We start from the raw sequence: 18,552 nt of genomic DNA on the forward strand, positions 1-18,552 counted from the left end.
TATCTGTTCTTTTGATTATTTAATTTAAAATAAAGATAGCCGGTTACCAATAAAATTTATTCTAGTAAGAATATAACTCAGCTGAAAACTGAGATTCTGGTATAACTACAGAAATTTCAGACTTTTCATCACTAAATTTACAGCGAGTTATCTTAGTCAATCGTGTGTGTGTGTGTGTGTGTGTGTGTGTGTGTGTGTGTGTGTGTGTGTGTGTTTGATAACTGATAGATTTAACATGCATCAGCGAGGAATCAAATGCATGCTAAATTACTTTGGTACTTGTAGAAAGATGACGCAAATCAGGGTATTGTTCCTTTTAATCTTTGCCATTATTTTGGAGTTAAGTTTCAGTAGACACAAAAGCACCAGTTTGACAGATTAAACAAAAGACTTAAATGTACGGAATTATAGGTATTAAAAGGTACTGCTGTGCCATGCAGGTAACTCCTTAGTTAGGGATTGAGCTTGTGCAGCAGTGGCTGCTAAAAACCCTTTGCACCACCAGGGAGGTCCTCAGATTTTACATTTTTTTTTTTTTTTTTTTTAAGATTTATTTATTCATACAGAACTGGGTACAGGCCAGAGATGTGGAGGGTGAGAGGATTCACCAGGAACAGAGTGAGGAGCAGAACAGGCAGATTGACGAAGTACACTGCTGAGGGAAGCAGCGGGTGGGTCAGGAGAGGTCTGCCACGCCATGTGGATCTCCTCCAGGGCAGGTGGGGATCAAACTCATGTGGAATTGGCTTAAGCTTCTTAGTGCTGTGCTTTAACCCGCGGCGCCACCAGGGAGGGCCCGATTTTACATTTTTTATTGTTTTTAATGCTGTGTAAGTTTAAGCTATTTTAATGTGTTTATGAATTGTGTTCATTTCTTAAGAGACAAGAAGAAAGAAGACAAAGAAAAGAAACGTTCCAAAACACCACCAAAAAGTTATAGCACAGCTAGACGTTCCAGAAGTGCAAGCAGGTAAGGTGCATTACAAAGTCTTAGCATAGTTTTTTAACTTTGTATCAGAATTAATAGTGCATCAATATGTACTTTGGTTTTGATGTTTTTGTTTTGTTTTTATTTTGTTTAAGCAATTTCTGAATGACCTAAAATTTATCTTTTATCTTTATACTTATGTTGTAGAAAATATGTGAAATAACAGGATTTTACAGGACTTTTTTTTTTATGTTTACTATAGGCAGATCACATTCTGATCTGTTTTGTTCCCTAATATTTATGTTTTGATGACGATGTAAACTGAATTATTACATGAAACTTACTTTATTATAGCAATGAGGACATAAATTTGCAAAGCATATATTTTGAATAAGAACTGCTACAACTCAACAGATTATAAGACAGTCAGAAATGTGCAGAAGCCTTAGACGCTTTTCCAAAGAAGACAGAGATGGCCAACAAGCTTATGAAAAAATGCTGATCATACTTGTCATCAGTGAACTATAATTCAAAGCCCCAGTGATCTACTACCTTACCTTACACCCATCTTTAATTGCTCAAAGCAAGAGGGATGGGGATAAGGGAAGGTGTACTCTAGGTTATAAGCATTTTGATTTCTGTTACCAACTAATGTTAATTTTCTGAAATTTTACTCAAGATTCAAAAGTAATTTTTGTTATTAATCAGTCTTTTCTCAAGTTTAATATTCTAATGCCTTGGTAGCATAATCCCTTTAAGTATTGCTAGAATTGGATTTACTTGGGCCTTAAAGGAAAAGCGTATTGTTTACAAAGAGTTGCAGTTTTTATAGTCATTTGATTCCTTAATTCAAAATAGTATTTGAAAACAGAACTCTGTTGTTGGAGTGCCTAATGGAGCACCATCATAGAAACATCTGTCATGTGTCTGCATTTTTTAGATAATACTGTATTTTAAAGTCTAGTTTATACATCTGTGGTTTTAGAGATAGAAACATCTGTCATGTGTCTGCATTTTTTAGATAATACTGTATTTTAAAGTCTAGTTTATACATCTGTGGTTTTAGAGAGAGAAAAAGACGACGAAGCAGAAGTGGCACGAGGTCTCCTAAAAAGCCTAGGTCTCCTAAAAGAAAGTTGTCTCGCTCCCCATCCCCTAGGAGGTAAGAAATTATGTAAATCTGTCTTTTCTATTTTCAGAAGCTGTTGATTTTGAGTTACCTCTTAAGGAACTAAGTGCCTAAGATGCTGATATGTTCCCTTCATGAGTTGAGGCTTGTAATGAAGTATTTAAGACTGAATGTTTTGTTTTAGACCAACACCCAAGTTATAGTCTTGCATAGAATGCTTGTGCATGGCATGTGTGCTTTGAAATCACATCTTTGCTGTCCTACTTAAATTACGTGAACTTGGATTAAGCTTTCCATATGAACAAATTGAAACCTATTGCTGGACGTATGGATAAAGCTTGAATGATTCTGTTTTAAGAATCTTTGTTTGAGGACAATTTACTATCATCCTAGACATAAAAAGGAGAAGAAGAAAGATAAAGACAAAGAAAGAAGCAGAGATGAAAGAGAAAGATCAACAAGCAAAAAGAAGAAGAGTAAAGATAAGGAAAAGGATCGGGAAAGAAAATCAGAAAGTGATAAAGATGTGAAAGTAAGTCTAAAAACTAACTTCCTTTGGTATTTGGGCTGGTGCTGGTACTTTTAAGAAGTGATTTTTCTTTGAAGAAGTTTACTTTTATTATTCTCCTTGGCAAAGCAGGTTACACGGGATTACGATGAAGAGGAACAGGGGTATGACAGCGAGAAAGAGAAAAAAGAGGAGAAGAAACCAACAGAGCCAGGTTCCCCTAAAACAAAAGAATGTTCTGTGGAAAAGGGAGCTGGTGATTCACTGAGAGAATCCAAAGTGAATGGAGATGATCATCATGAAGAAGACATGGATATGAGTGACTGAATATCGCCTCCATGAGAATTTGACTGTATACATGCATCAGTGTCATTCCTTTGTGTGATTTCTTAATGCTGTATTTGTTCATCTCAAACCTAGATGTATACAGCTCTGAGTTATAAATGGTTATAAAGCTCCTAATATTGACATTAGTTATTTACACCAAAAATCTTTTAGAAAATGATAATGTGGGTAACCAATTCTTGACATGGTGAAATGTGATTGAGTAACCAAGCAGTTTTACAATTCTGGTGCTGCTTCATAACAAAAGTGAAAAGCTGCATGCATCTACAGCAGGCATGGATTGTTTATGTTGTATGATCTCCTTTATTACGTAAGTTCACTTATAGTATTTCTAGAATTTGATTCATTGCCGTAATAGAGCCATGTAGGGAATGCACTGATTGCATGTTAATTGTGGCAGGAATATCCTAAATGTCATTAAAATCTCCAACATGATGGATCTACTTAATGGTCTTGTTTGTTGACATGACGAATTAACATTCTTATAGTTACATCTGAAATGAGCATTGAAATAGATAATCCTTTAAGCCTTGTGGCTAAATTTTTGTGGCTTTTGTTTAACTTTGAAAGGTGTTACATGCACTAACCTTTTTTTGATGGCTAATTAGGCTTTAATTACAGAAACAAGATTTCAAATGAAACTGTCTTTGACAGTAAGTAAATAGCATATTTTGAGGTAGAATTGTATACTTTTTCATAAGGTATTTGGGAAATTTTTCCTGAAATAATTTATTTCACATCTCCACCAGTGAAGCTGTCTGCCTGAGTCCACCTATACAAGGAAGTTTTCTCTTGTCCTGATTTTCAATTTTCCACTCCTTTATTAATTTGTTTTAATCTCAATGTTGGAAAAAGGGGATAGTGCATTTTTAATTGACCTTCATATGCTTTTAAAATAAGACAAATCTACTTGATAATGTACTTTTTATTTGATCTCAAGTTGTATAAAACCAATAAATTTGTGTTACTGCAGTCGTAATCTTAAGCACCCAGTGATTCCATGTTAAAATGCAAAGTAGTTAAGCAATTGTTTTCTTAGTTACAGGAATTTCAAGCTTCACTTTTGTGCAGTAAAAAACAAAAGTAGGCTACAGTCTGTGCCATGTTGATGTACAGTTTCTGAAATTGTTTTACAAGACTTTGATAATAAAACCCTTAAACTTATGTTCATGTTCCTGTAAACCCGTATTTGTATTTATTTACACTGTTGAATGTATGACATTTACCTCATTCATTTTACAAATCAAGTTTTTCCCCTTTCAATTCACATGTTTAAAAATAGTAAGATGAAATCCATCATCTATAGTGATTGTCATCAGAATTGTCAAAGTTGGTTTCATTTCTCTCTACAAGTCTTTCCTAGTGTAATGTCACATATTTGGGTGCAGGAATTTGGTTAACCAAATGATCCCACCTATACCTAGTGAATTTATATTTTCAGTGAAATATAAATACCTTTTCTGGAATAGTATAGAGATTGCCAATGGTATATATACTGTATAATACTAAATAGTATATTCATTTATGAAATGAGTAGTGTTTTGAGTGGCTGGGATTAAGGGGATACTTGGAATTGTAGCTTTTATCAAAGTTGAGTATGTTTTTTTAACTTTTAAAACTGAAATGTCATATAGAAAAGCAGCATTGTTTCTACAGTTTGTAGTAAGTAACTTTTTAAAGATTTTATCAGAAGGAATTTTGTCTATAGTAAGATCTATTAGTCCTAGTAATCACTGCATTTTTAAGCAAAAAGTTGAACAAAAATGACATTTAACCTTATAAAAACTTTATAGAAATTTGAATCATCTGACATAATCATTTTTGTAAGTCAGAAGAAAAATACTGGCAGTTTCACATGGTTAGACCTATTACTCAGAATTCATTCCCTCACTTGTAATCTCTGGATACAAATACAACTTTTCAAAAAGGGATAAGAAACTTTTGACTCTAGAATAGTACCAGAAACTTAAGATGCTACCATGAGGGGAATTCATACCAAGGTTATGGTGAACATTTTATGCACAAAGGTAAGGTTGCACTGGGACACAGCCTTGCACCAGATAAAGTGGACACTGCCTCCACACTGGGTTTTGTTCTGTATTTGGTAGTAAAAATGATCAAGAAATAAAAATGTTTTTGTTAGAAAAATGTTTGTCCTATTTATTTGCTTAAATTCATCAGAAGTGAGATAGTGGCTCAGTCCAATTATGAATTTGGGATTCATTCAGAGCTGAAATCTTAACGATGATTTCCCTGTCTTCAGGTGAAAGTGGTTACCTGACCTTGCAGCGTATTTAATAGTTCCACTCAAATAGTTCCGCGTGCCTGGGTCAGTACATGGTACTTGCTCTTTGATAATGAAGCTTTTCAAAAGTATGTGGTAATTTGATTTGGGGCAGAGAAAGATGCTAACAAATCAAAAATTAGACCAAGATGGCCTTTTGTGTTACTGTAAAAATGTCTTTGCATAATAACTTCCTTGAAGCAATTCTATATGGAAGAACAAAATCTTTGGGCTACTGGAACCAGTAAAAATTAACTTTGGATTTGCACCTTAGAGCATGTTCTGATATGGGCATTATATATTCAGAACAAGGATCAATAAATAAGCACTTTCTTCGATTGGACAACCAGATGAAATAGCTTAAGGTTAATGTTTAAAGATCAATACATACCCTTTAATCTGGAAATGGGATTTCCATCTATTCTGCCTAAAATTTAATGCATTTTATCACTGTTATCCAAAATACTTGTCAAGTATACAAGCATCTATTTTAGTCAGGAGAATGTTGCTGGTGCTTTCTCCAGAAAATGCCTATTACACTAATATCACTCAGTTTTCCAAATTGAGACAGTCATGAAGTGGTAGATAAATTTGAGTCTGTTTTTGCTGTTCTGTGCTTGTTCACATTTTCACTTTACGCTAAAGTATATGTGAAATTCATTTTAGACATACTTTGGAAATATCCATAAAAATCATGTTAACCATGCCCATTCTGTACTAGAGTATTTTTCATTTTTAAAATTTATACATACAAAACGGGTACAGGCCAAAGGTGCAGGGGGTGAGAAGATTCACCAGACAGTGGGGAGCATAACAGGCAGATTGAATTACACTGCTGAGGGAAGCAGTGGGTGGGCCAGGAGAGATCTGCCATGCCATGTGGGTCACCCCCACCCCCACCCCCGCTGGGGATATAACTTATGCTGCAGTGTCCGGGATAACTTCATAGTGCTGTGCCTTAACTAGTTGCATCACCAGGGAGGGTATATTCTTAATATATGGAAATATTTTTAATAAACAATATGCTACTAACAACCTAAGACAATTTAGAGAAAGGATCTGATGCCACTAACATTCTTTAAGTCATATCCATACAAAAACAACAGGGAAAGTGACACGTTCACCTTTTCAGTGACTATTTTAAACGTTATTTTACCATCATTTTACTAAAATTAGTGTTATGTCTTTTTTTTTAAAGCTAATTAGCTAAAGTATTATTGTGCATAAAAACTTAAGGTCTAGGGTAACAAAGAATAGGATTTTCTAAATGCTTTTAAATATTAGTGTACAATTATTTCAATATATAATTTTATCCACTAAATACAATTTTACACACTAAAAATCTACGTTTTCATACATAATGTTAAAAGTTACAATTTAGTCCACAGTGTAAACAGCTGAAGAAGGAACTAGGGGGAGGTAAGTAATTCTATGTTCAGTGCTACCTCATCCCAAAGAAACCAGCAGGTATAAGCCACAATGTGTATAAACTGTAAAACTTCTGCTGCTGTTCTTCTAAGCCTTACAATACCCCAGCTAGTCATCTAGTCATTTCTAGTCTTCTTCAGTAGTCAAGAAATTGTGGGAGGTACAGGTGTGTGTGTATGTGTGTATGTATATATATATATATATATATATATATATACATACACACACACATACATATATATGTACAAAGTCAGAAGGGTTTGTTGTTATTTTGCAAAAACTACTTCCAGCTAACAAAGTCATTTTCACCTGCAAAATATGATCAAATCAGGAGTGATTGCTATGTACCTTTCTTTAAAACCCTTAAGAGGCCCTCCCTGGTGGCGCAGTGGGTTAAGGCACTGCACTGAGAAGCTAAAGCCACCTCCGCATGAGTTCGATTCCCGCCTGCCCGGGAGGTGGCCACATGGCGCGGCAGACCTCTCCTGACCCGCCCGCTGCTCCCCTCAGCAGTGTACTTCATCGATCTGCCTGTTCTGCTCCCCACTGTCTCTGGTGAATCCTCTCACTGCCCCTGAGCCTCTGGCCTGTACCCCAGTTCTGTATGTACAAATAAATAAATCCTTAAAAAAAAAAAAAAAACCCTTAAGAGATTTTTTTTCAGTGTTTTTAGGTGCCGTGGCACAATTGAAATTGTAATTCTACAATTGCTGTGGCTCTAAGTAGTATTCCAGTATCAGCTACAATTATTTATTATCACTACATAGTACAACAGGGATGGTCACAAGATCTATGTATGATAATACCTGGTGACAAGATAATGTTGCCACAGATTACTAACAATGGTTTTGTGAAACTTTTTACTAGCTAATTCATAGTATACAAATTAAACTATAATATAAGCTTTTACCAAGTTTCACTGTTTTCTTTGAAAGAAATTTTAGTAAGGAAGCATTTTGTTAATTTTAGAAAATGGTTAAGATACTCTGTCTACATTAGTGGCAAAGACATTGTGACATACTAACCAGTAACTTTCACGCAGTTTTAAAAGTCTAGCTTACCAGTTTGGCAAAATCCCCTACTTATCTCAGCTTTTTCCTCTTTTGAGGTGGTTACAAATAGAAGGACCAAATAAGCAAAATAAACTGAAAATATTTATTCCATCTCTGTGTGGTCTTACAGTAGGACTGTGTTTGCTGTAATCAGTGAAAACTAGGGCACAAGCTCACTAAATCAATTCACACCTTCAACCAAGGTGTGACTTAATACAGGTGAATAACATTATGAAACCCATTTTTTATTAGTGTGAGTGGTGGGTGCTCAATACCAATTCTAAACATGAGAAGGAAACAGTTTTTCAACTTGTTAGCTCTCAGTTTCTCTCTGAAATCTCTAATTTCCAGGTCTTTGTATGTTCTTATAACAATCACAGTAAGTGTTTTATGCCTCCTCCACGAAGTTTGACAATGTTTTGTGTATGAATGTCTATAGCAAATTCTCTAATGCTCTTAGGGATAATTAAAGTCAAAAATCTTCATCTTTTGATACCATCCCGGTGCCAAGAATATTGAGCATTCATAAATGGTCATTTAAAGTGACCATTTTTATTATATCCCAGGTTTATAGAATCTTCAACCACAAATGAAAGGAACATAGAATTTTATGGGACTACATCTAGATTTTACTGTGAGTTAAAATGACAGTATATGATGTTTTGCTCTACTTAATTGAAACACAGCATAGAGCTTAATTAACCAATTAAAAGACACATTTTGAAAAATCTAATATTGTGAAAAGTTTATTTGCATTAATTGGCTCCTTGTTTTCACCATCATAAGAGATAATGACATTTGTTTGTCCTATGTGATCAGATAAAAGACATTTTGGAATGGATAATCTTTCTACTATTGTTTTATGAAAGGAAAAGAGTTAAAAACAAAATCCAAGTGCAAAAGTTTTCAGTAGTCTTCGTACCTCCAGTGTACCCCAGTATAATATTCACAGCTTTTAGGAAATGGATCAGTCACAAGCTGCAATTTACCATGTTTTATCCCCACTAAGATGTCTGTACTTTATGAAAAAAATTGGCAGTATATTCCTTAAAGTGTACTGTACTCCCCCACAAAGTAAGGGAGCTTAAAAACAACAGTGATCAATGTCTTTCAGTATGTGAAACTTTATATAATCACTGACAGGAAAATTCAGTCTCTATCACCGACTCTACAACCATTCCCAAAATAATAGGGATCAATTTCTACTCAATAAACCTAGTCTGGGTTTACCAACTCTTTCCAATTCAACAGACCCACATAAGGAAATAAGTGGTCTTTGAATTTTTAACCATGATTATTTTGTGTCATTATAAAATGTATTAATAAAATGTCAGCATATGCAATGTCGAATGTATCAGTATGGAGATGCAGCTTAAAAGATGTTTATTATAAAAAATTTATGGTTGATGCTTTGGATTTTTAAATAAATCATCTCTTCAATAAAGGTCTTTAAAATTCATTCAAATTACTTAAAATCCTGGAAAACATTTAAACTACTGCTCACTCTAAAAAACTTGACAGATGCATTCTGACATATTTACCAGGATACATTATAAAAAAAACTTTTCTTTAAGCTAAGCTCTTTCATACAACGTAACATTTTATGACTGTATACATTATTCTTTCTAATTTACTTTTATTTTTGGACCTTCAAACCATCTTGGAATAAACATGAAAATTTCAAGTGCAAAAATGAGTAATGCATGATTTTAACACTTTGCAAATAAGTAAAATCAATAACTATTTTAAGACTTAAAAAAATAAACAGCAATTGTCAGTCTTAATATGTTTCTGGAATTTAACTTGTAGCAAATATATTGTTAACATATAAAATGTTTTCATCTTACTGTGAAAACAGTAAATATGTAGGGGATGTCCAAAATACATGGGTTGTTTTTAAAACTGACACCAATGCATCCATATTCCACTAAAAAGAAAATAAGTAGAATGATGTACACATATTAGGAAGCAAGTTTAAAAATTTGGAGTTTTTTAAAGTGCTGATTTGGAAGAGGAATATCTTTAAGCATGCTAACCATACCTTATCATGAACACAAAAAGATTTTAAACTCAAGTTTAGAAAAAAAAAAAAATAGAGGTTCTATGAAAGAAAGATTAGTAACAAACATTTCCATTGAAGAAAGAATTCAGGTAAAAACAAATAGCACCACAATGAAATGCACTAAGGTGCTAAAGGAGGTACCTTATTCCCTGCAGTGTGAACGCTCCTCCTGAAATGTATTGCAACATATAAACGCAATTGTTTAATGGTTACCATTTGGTTCATTCATCTACAGAAAACTGCATTCCTTCTAGTTCATTATATTGAATAAACATTCAAATTACTGAACTATACATAATGTTACATAATTTACATTTTATGAAAACAAAGCTTAAAGGAATATTTATAAATGTCACCTTGAATATAAGATGACAAGTTTAAAAGGGCTTCATATCTCTTAAGACATTTAATTTATGTTAATGGTCCAGGAGTGTTTTATTAGATATAGATATAGATATATTTATATGCATATATATTTCAACAAGAAGTGTAAAAATTTTTAAAAACAAATCACAGCACTCATAGCTGTATTACATAAGAAGGACTTGGGTTCATTAAGGTGTCAAACTATTACACTGACAATATGTATATTATTTTTTAAAAGATTGAAAATGGCACATCAGGAAACTTGCTGAAATTCTTATTAGAGGCCCATTTCGTTAATTCATATTACTGATGTGTCAGCTCAATGTCTCATTCCCTTTTCTTTGTTGAAAACATTTGTCCCTTCGATTTGGATCCAATGCTGGGGTTTCTGCATTCTCTTGTTTTTCTTGGTTACATGACATCTTTTTCCACATCAGTTAAAGATCAGGAAAACGGCTTGGGTCTTCCTTGTAGTCATCAGGTATAGTAAAGATGGAGCCATCAAATTCATCATATCGAAACTCCTGAAAAGTCACAGTGGCTGTGATCGTAGGAAATACAGGTATATCTAGAGAGGAAAATCAATGATAACATTATAAAATGAAAATTTACTCTATTTTAGAATATAGCGAAGATTGCACAGATACTCATACTTCTTAAAATATAAAACATTACTGGATAAGCAGACAAACAGTAAAAAGTGTCATATTGGATATCCATGTTTGGGAGAGGAGTTTGATTACTGGTAAGGAAAGACAGCAAAGTGTCATAAATTACATCACATCTCCAGCTCCCATTGCTTCTCCAACTTAAGACAATAATTCCAAGATTCCAACAATCTTTCTTAATCTTTTTCTTGGGGGGGGGGGGAAGGACATCTACATTTGTATTTTTTGCATTCTGACATCTTTTCTTCAATTTAAAATATATATATGTATGTGTGTGTATATATATATATATATACATATTAATCTGATTTTGAGTTGGTTTGTGATCTTTCTAACAAAAATGAAATATAATAATCCCTTTATTGTTTAAAAACACTAAAATAATCTATCACTTATGTATATGGGGTTAAAAAGTCTCATTAGATTTAAAGTAATACTATGCCACCAGTATTTGACCAATATCTAGTCAAGCATTCTAGATATTATGTATTTCTGATTAAAATTACAAGTAAAATCTAATATTAAAAATGGCCAAGTAAAGCCTCCCTCTCAGCGCTACCAAGCTATCCACAGCCACTGTGGCATGAGTTCAATACCCCACCAGAGAATAACCCACACAGCACAGCAGACCAAGCTTGTCTGGCCCACTGCTCCCCTTAGCAGTGTATTTCACTAGCTCCCCCTGTTCTGCTTCCCAATCTGTCTCTCATGAATCCTCTCACCCTCCCCACCTCTGGCCTACACCCCAATTCTTATATACATAAATAAAAATAAATCTCTTGGCCCTCCCTGGTGGCGCAGCGAGTTAAGCAGAGCACAAAGAAGCTTAAGCCACTTCTGCATGAGTTCAATCCCCGCTTGCCCCGAAGGAGATCCACATGGCGAGGCAGACCTCTCCTGACCCGCCCGCTGCTCCCCTCAGCAGTGTACTTCCTCGATCTACCTGTTCTGTGCCCCACTCTGTCTCTGGTGAATCCTCTCACTCTCCACATCCCTGGCCTATACCCCAATTCTGTACGAATAAATAAATCTTTAAACAAAAAAAGAAAATTTCTTTTAAAAAATGGCCAAGTGGGCCCTCCCTGGTGGCACAGCAGGTTAAAGCACAGCACTAAGAAGTTAAAGCCACTTCAGCATGTTCAATCCCCATCCTGGGGGTGATCCACATGGTGAGGCAGACCTCTCATGACCAGCCTGCTGCTCTCCCCAGCAGTGTACTTTGTCAGTCGGCCTGTTCTACTCCCCATTCTGTCTCTGGTGAATCCTCTCACCGCCCCTACATCTCTAGCCTGTACACCAGTTCTGTATGCATAGATAAACAAATCTTTAAAAAAAAAAATGGCCAAGTACTTTAATCACTCTGGTTAGTTTTACTCCAAATAGAAAGTTGCTGGAAAAAATATAAATCATAAAAGGTGTGTTCTGATTCCTACACATTATTTAACTCTATGAGCCTCAGGGATTACAACTACAAAACAGTCTCTAAGCCATCCTTAAAACTGAAATGAGTCAAAAAAAAAAAAAACTGAAATGAGTCTGAAAGTAACTGTCTATATAGAATAAAGGCATTCAGTGAATTAAGTTTACTTGAAGGTTTGAAACCTAATATTTAATATTGGTATATTTTCATAAAAAGAAAATAGAAATCAACCTAAGAATCACAGTTTCCAGTTATTTCTGGAGAAAATCATTTATTTTTCGTGTCCGCTAAGTGTAGATGCTATACTGTTAATAATTTAGGGGTCAGAAAACTAAATCCATTGTCTAGCCTGTTTTTGAAAGGACTGTGAGCTAATAAATATTTTTAATTGTTAAAAAAACAAAAGAATGTTTTGTAATGATAAAATTACATGAAATTCAAATTTCAGTTTCCCTAAGTATAATTTTATTGGAACACAGGATGTACTTTGTTTACTTATTGTCTGTAGCTACTTTCATTTTCCAGCAAGTGCTGAATAGCTGTGACAGAAACCATATAGTATAAAAAACCCAAACTATTTACAATCTTTCTGAAACAGTTTGATGATCCTTGTTTTAGGCACTAAATATTCACAAAGAGAAGGAAACATGGACAGTACATCATTCTGGTTGGAGATATCAACAACAAAGACATAGAAAGTAATTGTGGCTATAAAAACAAAAAAATGGGGGGGACTATGAGTTACGAGTCCCAGGATTATGGATGAGTGTTCTTCAGTAAGGTGATAGAAAGAACAGCTCCATAAAGTCACCTTTCAGAAAAGATCTGAGATAAGAAACCAAATAGTTGCCAGGAAGAAGAAAATACCTTCCTAGAGGAACAATGAGCACAAAGGCCTTAAAAATAAAAGTCTATGATTCTTTATGGGAATAGTTAAGAGCATCATAGCTGCAGTCAGGGTAGTAAAGGGAAGATGAGGTGAAGTCAGAGGAGAAAAAAAGCAGATCAGGTAGGGTCTAGAACAAGAAAAAGTCTTTGATTTTTATTAACACGATGGAAAGCCAATGGACACTTGTGAACAAAGTAGCAACATTTTTTTACTTGAATTTTAGTAGCTGTAATGAGATTACAGGATGGTAAGAGTTAAGAGAGAAGAAAGTGCTCCACAAGGAGCAGCCAAAGCAGTAAAATAAAATCAAGAAAGAACTCTACTACCAGGGTACCCTGGTGACCCAGAGGTTAAGTTTCAATGCTATCACATCTATGGCATACAGAACTGGGGTACAAGCCAGAGGTTCAGGGGCAGTGAGAGAATTCATCAGAGACAGAGTGGGGAGCTGGCAGATCGATGAAGTACATTGCTGAGGGGAGCAGCAGGAAAGACAGGAGAAGTCTGCGGTGACATGTGGATCACCTCCGCGGTGGGGGATGGAAATTGCACTGAAGAGGCTGCGGCTAGCTTAAGGTGCTGCTTCCTAACCCATGCCACCCAGGAGGAACTGTTTGCTTACTCTGCTTTCGATGAATTATTGCTTTGCCTCTTAAATACAATACCTACAAGGGAATCTAATGCTTGAACTATTCTTTCTACAGAAAGATTCATATAACGATCTCTAACCAAAGCACAAATACACAGGTCTTGATTATTCTAATATTCTAAACATTTCTGCCCAAACTTAAAATATTTTCTTCAAGTAGACATTGGGTTACCAGTGTTTTTTCATCACAAAGGAAATCTAGAGTAACATTTTATGAACAGATTTTAAAAATCCATTTCAGTGCACAAGTGTTTATCGCCAAGTTTGGTTAGTTGAAAGGATAAGATAGATTTAGAACGCAAAGAAAAAATATTTCATATAGAAGCTTGAGTGCTATCTCTCTAGATAAATTTGCCATTACTTTAATGCTTGAAGATTTTGCAGAAAGCAAACCAAATCAGGGACAAGCGGTTATCTTTAGGACATCAAATGCCTCAAGATAAAATTATAAATGTAATTCTGATTTCTCAGAAAGTCATATAAATAGAGATCTATCATTTTAGTTTGGCATGACCCCAAATTATCCTCCTACCACCTTAGAAAAAAGGAAAGATCAGATCTAATTTTTAGCAATTAAAGGATTATTTCTAGGGGTAAAGAATTTTGCTCTATTTGGAAATGCTAAATCAGCCTTTTAAACTCTTCAGGCACCTTTTCATATTCTTATTCCCAGTTTTCTATTTCTAAAGGTCCATCCATGCTTAAAATTAAATCAACATAAAAACATGTAAGACTGAAAAATAAAATCTATAAGTACTTTACCCATAAATAATGACAGTTAACTCCAGAAACATTCTCACTGTACAGAATCTCATTATACTAAAAATTTGGATTAAATCCAGTCTTTCTATTCCACATATAATGCATTATTACAGTACATCATAGATTCACTCAAACCCTCTTTTATAAAATATTTGTATATCTCTTATATTTAACTTAAATCAAGTAAAACTAGATCTCTCATTAAGTACTTCACATTTTGACAAACCATGAATATCGGTGTATGAAATTACAGAAAAACTTCCTAAAAATGTAAACAGCCAGGAAATCCATTTTCCTTCAAAACTCACTTCTTATTAAAAGTAAATAACTGTATTTCTAATAGACATTACAATTACATGCAAATTGTTCTTACCTAGTTTTACAGGAAAGCCTGGGGGAAGCTTCATCTGAACAAATTCTCTAAGCTTGTTAAAGTGCTTAAAGGGGGCTATTACTTCCAGAACATTCAATAATCTGAAAAATGTAAGGAGAAAAAAAGTTTTGTTTTTCAAATAGCTTATTTTGTGTCTAAAATTTTATAATTACATTTTTCAAACTTAGAATTATTAACTTGTAGGTATTGAAGAAGAGGAAATGATACCACTTTATTCTTCCTTGATCATTTTTACTTGTTTCATTATTCCTTTTACTGGGTAATAGTTTCTAACTTTTGATTGTGTAGCTCTAATTTCAGTTGTTTGATTTTTAGGCCTGTGTTTGAATGATTTGAATTTAAGTCTTGATTTAAGTAAGGTTTACACTTATCTTTTTCCTGAACACTACATTCCTAAGTTCTTTCATTAGTCTTAATGTTTGGATAACTGAACTGCCAAATTTTATGTATAACGAACTCTTCCTTTATTTTTTTCAAATTTGATAAATGAAGGTTTCCTTTTTGCATAATTAAAAGTGGCATGTAGGCCCTCCCTGGTGGCGCAGCGGGTTAAAGCACAGCACTGAGAATCTAAAGCCACTTCCTCATGAGTTCGATTCCCGCCTGCCCCGGAGGCGACCACATGGCGTGGCAGACCTCTTCCTGACCCGCCCGCTGCTCCCCTTAGCAGTATACTTCGTCGATCTGCCTGTTCTGCTCCCCGCTCTGTCTCTGGTGAATTCTCTCACCCTCTGCACCTCTGGCCTGTACCCCAGTTCTGTACAAATAAATAAATAAATCTTTAAAAAAAAAAAAAAAGTGGCATGTAATTTCAATTGTATATGAAGAATACACTTTCAATTTATATATTAAAATGATATATTAGTAATGTCTCCTAGAACTCAATATTATACTAGTCATTATACAATAACCTTTTGTTGTATCTTTTGTTTGGATAGATTTCATTTTCACTTAGGGTTCCCCCCTCCCTAAATGGCCTGATTGTTATAGTTCATAAATTCCATGTGTCCTCTTCAATTTCATAAATATGTAAATGACATCATAACTAGAGGTACTATCAGATCACATTTTCTTTGCCTCAGGAATATGAAAACATAGCAAAAATGTTAGGCCGGGTTGTATTTTATTCATTTTCTGTCTAAATGTCTTTAGATTTGTTATCAACTTAAGTCCAGTTGTCCTATCAGGGAAATTTTTTATTATTATATTTAAATATACTTTTGTTTCTTTTTATTTTTTTTAATTTCTTTTTGAAATTTAATTAATTTTATTTACATTCTTATATTACTGTTAATTCTGGGACAGTTTTTGATTTCTCCTTGTAGTTCTCCCACCCTCATAGCACCCATCAACCATCTCCACGGTCCCTTATCTCCTCCCCTGCTGGCTGCCTCACATCTTATGGCCAGCTTGCAAGTTTGTCTTTTTCCTAACCCTTTGTTCCATTTCTCTAAATTCCGTTTTCTAAATTCCACACACTAGTGAAACCATCTAATATTATCTTTTTCCTTCTAACTTATTTCTCTTAGAATAACCCCTTCCAATTTCACCTATGTTGCCACAAATGGCATGAGTTTATCTTTTTTGATTGCTAAGTGGAGCCTATGAGTACAGGTTTCTTTTCCAGTTAGTGTTTTTTGTGTTTGTTGGGTAGATTTCTTGGAGTAGGTCACTAGATCATATAGTAGATCCATTTTTTGTGTTTTAAGGAAATTCCACAAAGCTTTCCATTGTGGCTGGAACAGTTTGGATTCCCACCAACAGTGTGAGAGTGAGTATTCCTTTTTCACCACATTCTCACCAGCATTTTCCTGTTTCTAGTTTGTTTGATTTTTTTTTTAAAATATGGGCCTCTGTCACAAGTGTGAGGTGTTATCTCATTGTGATTTTAATTTGCAGTTCCTATCAAGGTAATTCTTGTTATAATCATTATTAAATTTTCTTGGAGCTAATATTATACTAAAATTTAGTTGTTAATTACAAAGAAATTTTATTCTACCATATTTTGAATACTATTTTGGTTATGTTTGAGACTTTATATAAGTAGAAAACCAATGATCCTTATGCTGAAGTATATTTTCCTCCTATATAATGCATAAATATTACTTTTCTTATTCCTTTTACCTCTTCTATCACTGCATTCACCATTAACTGAAAATTTAATTTTCAGTCACAAAAATTCTTCATTGTTACTTCTTAACATGTCTGCTCTACATAGTACTATTGAGTACTTAATTTATTCCCCTAGCTTTAAAATCTCCTTTTCATTTTATTTTATCTTATCATTTTATCTTAGAGTAATCTTGTTTACCAATTTCACTTTCAATGAATGTTTCCTTAGCAATTCTCTTCTTTGATCTATGTAGGATTGGTTAATCAGTCACAATTTTCTTCTTTATTAGAATATAAAACTAGTGTATCTTAGGTATGAAATTTGCATGTATAGTTAACTCCCCACATTTCCTGAAAACTATTAATCTCCTCTGACCTATAGATTGAGGGCATTCTACCTACTTTTTTGAAAAGCCAGTTATTGGGAAATATGAAATATGTGTAGAGTTTATAGAAAATATGGGTCCTAATCACTTATGAAAACTTTTTTTAATGCATTACCATTGATGGATGATTGGAAAAAGATGTGGCAATATAGAATGTACTACTACTCAGTTATAAAAAAAGAAGATGAAATCTTGTGATTTGCCACAATATGTATAGAATTGTAGTCAGAAGGAAAAAGACAAATACTGGATTATTTTACTGATGTGAAATATAAAGAAACAAAGCAAAGGACAAAAGAAAATTTAAAAACCCCTTGGATTCTGACTACAGAACTAAGATTACCAACAAAGGATAGAGGGGGGGGGGTCCAATGTTTTGTAGTAGAGGGTTATTGGTACTTAGGTGGTAAGTGTGGTGTGGTAACATATATTTGAAAAGGTATGAATTTGTGCTCCTAAAAAACACTGAGTTGTAAACCAAAGTTACCTGAGCTAAAAGTAAAAAAAGTATTAGATCAAACTAATGGGAAGGAGTTAGGAAGGGAAAACTGCCTTGTGCTTCAATCTAATCCTGATACCAGTGAGGAAATTACAGTTTTAATAGACAGCACTAACTAATTCCATCCATCTTTCCAAACTAAAATTTAAAAAAAAAAAAAAAGTGAACATCTAATGAGTTCATATTTGAAAAAATATACTGTAGATGGTTATTGTAGTACTATCTATAATGATGACAAATTGCCATCAGAATTCTTATCAGTAAAAAAATGATAAAACAGGGCCCTGCCTGGTGGAGAAATGGGTTAGGAAGTAGCACTGCAAGCAGGTGCAGCTGTTTCAGTGTGAGTTCAATCCCCTGCCCCAGAGGTGACCCACAAGGTGTGACAGACCTCTCCTGACCCGCCTACTGCTTCCCTAAGCAGTGTATTTCCTCTATCTGGCTATTCTGCTCCCCCACCCCCTGATGTCTCTGGTGATCCTCTCACCTCCCCTGCACCTCTGACTTGTACCCCAGTTTTGTAAGCATAAATAAATACATTAAAAAAAATGTTTGGCCCTCCCTGGTGGCGCAGCGGGTTTAAAGCACAACACTGAGAATCTAAAGCCGCTTCCTCATGAGTTCGATTCCCGCCTGCCCCGGAGGTGACCACATGGCGTGGCAGACCTCTT

The 18,552-nt window shown here is 34.5% G+C and overlaps 2 protein-coding genes across 5 annotated transcripts in view; one reads left to right on the forward strand and one right to left on the reverse strand.

The window, feature by feature from the left end:
• SRSF11 (serine/arginine-rich splicing factor 11) overlaps window positions 1-5,058 on the forward strand; it is a 33,520-nt gene extending 28,462 nt beyond the window's left edge. For 2 of the 3 annotated variants that reach the window (XM_012722447.1, XM_012722448.1), the window contains exons 10-13: window positions 881-970; window positions 1,974-2,090; window positions 2,451-2,589; window positions 2,695-5,058. In XM_012722447.1, the coding sequence (XP_012577901.1) occupies window positions 881-970; window positions 1,974-2,090; window positions 2,451-2,589; window positions 2,695-2,892 (544 nt within the window). In that variant the 3' untranslated portion in view covers window positions 2,893-5,058. The remainder of the gene's footprint in view (window positions 1-880; window positions 971-1,973; window positions 2,091-2,450; window positions 2,590-2,694) is intronic. The other variant, XM_012722449.1, reaches the window with a different exon arrangement.
• A 3,340-nt stretch (window positions 5,059-8,398) lies between these two features.
• The window catches only part of ANKRD13C (ankyrin repeat domain 13C), a 68,075-nt gene continuing 57,921 nt past the window's right edge, over window positions 8,399-18,552 (reverse strand). For both annotated transcript variants that reach the window (XM_012722749.1, XM_004679115.2), the window contains 2 exons: window positions 14,864-14,964; window positions 8,399-10,670 (listed from right to left, as the gene is read on the reverse strand). In XM_012722749.1, the coding sequence (XP_012578203.1) occupies window positions 10,540-10,670; window positions 14,864-14,964 (232 nt within the window). In that variant the 3' untranslated portion in view covers window positions 8,399-10,539. The remainder of the gene's footprint in view (window positions 10,671-14,863; window positions 14,965-18,552) is intronic.

Source organism: Condylura cristata, unplaced genomic scaffold, assembly GCF_000260355.1.
Source record: "Condylura cristata isolate star-nosed mole 26May11 unplaced genomic scaffold, ConCri1.0 scaffold00008, whole genome shotgun sequence".
In the NCBI taxonomy this organism is placed as follows: Eukaryota; Metazoa; Chordata; class Mammalia; order Eulipotyphla; family Talpidae; genus Condylura; species Condylura cristata.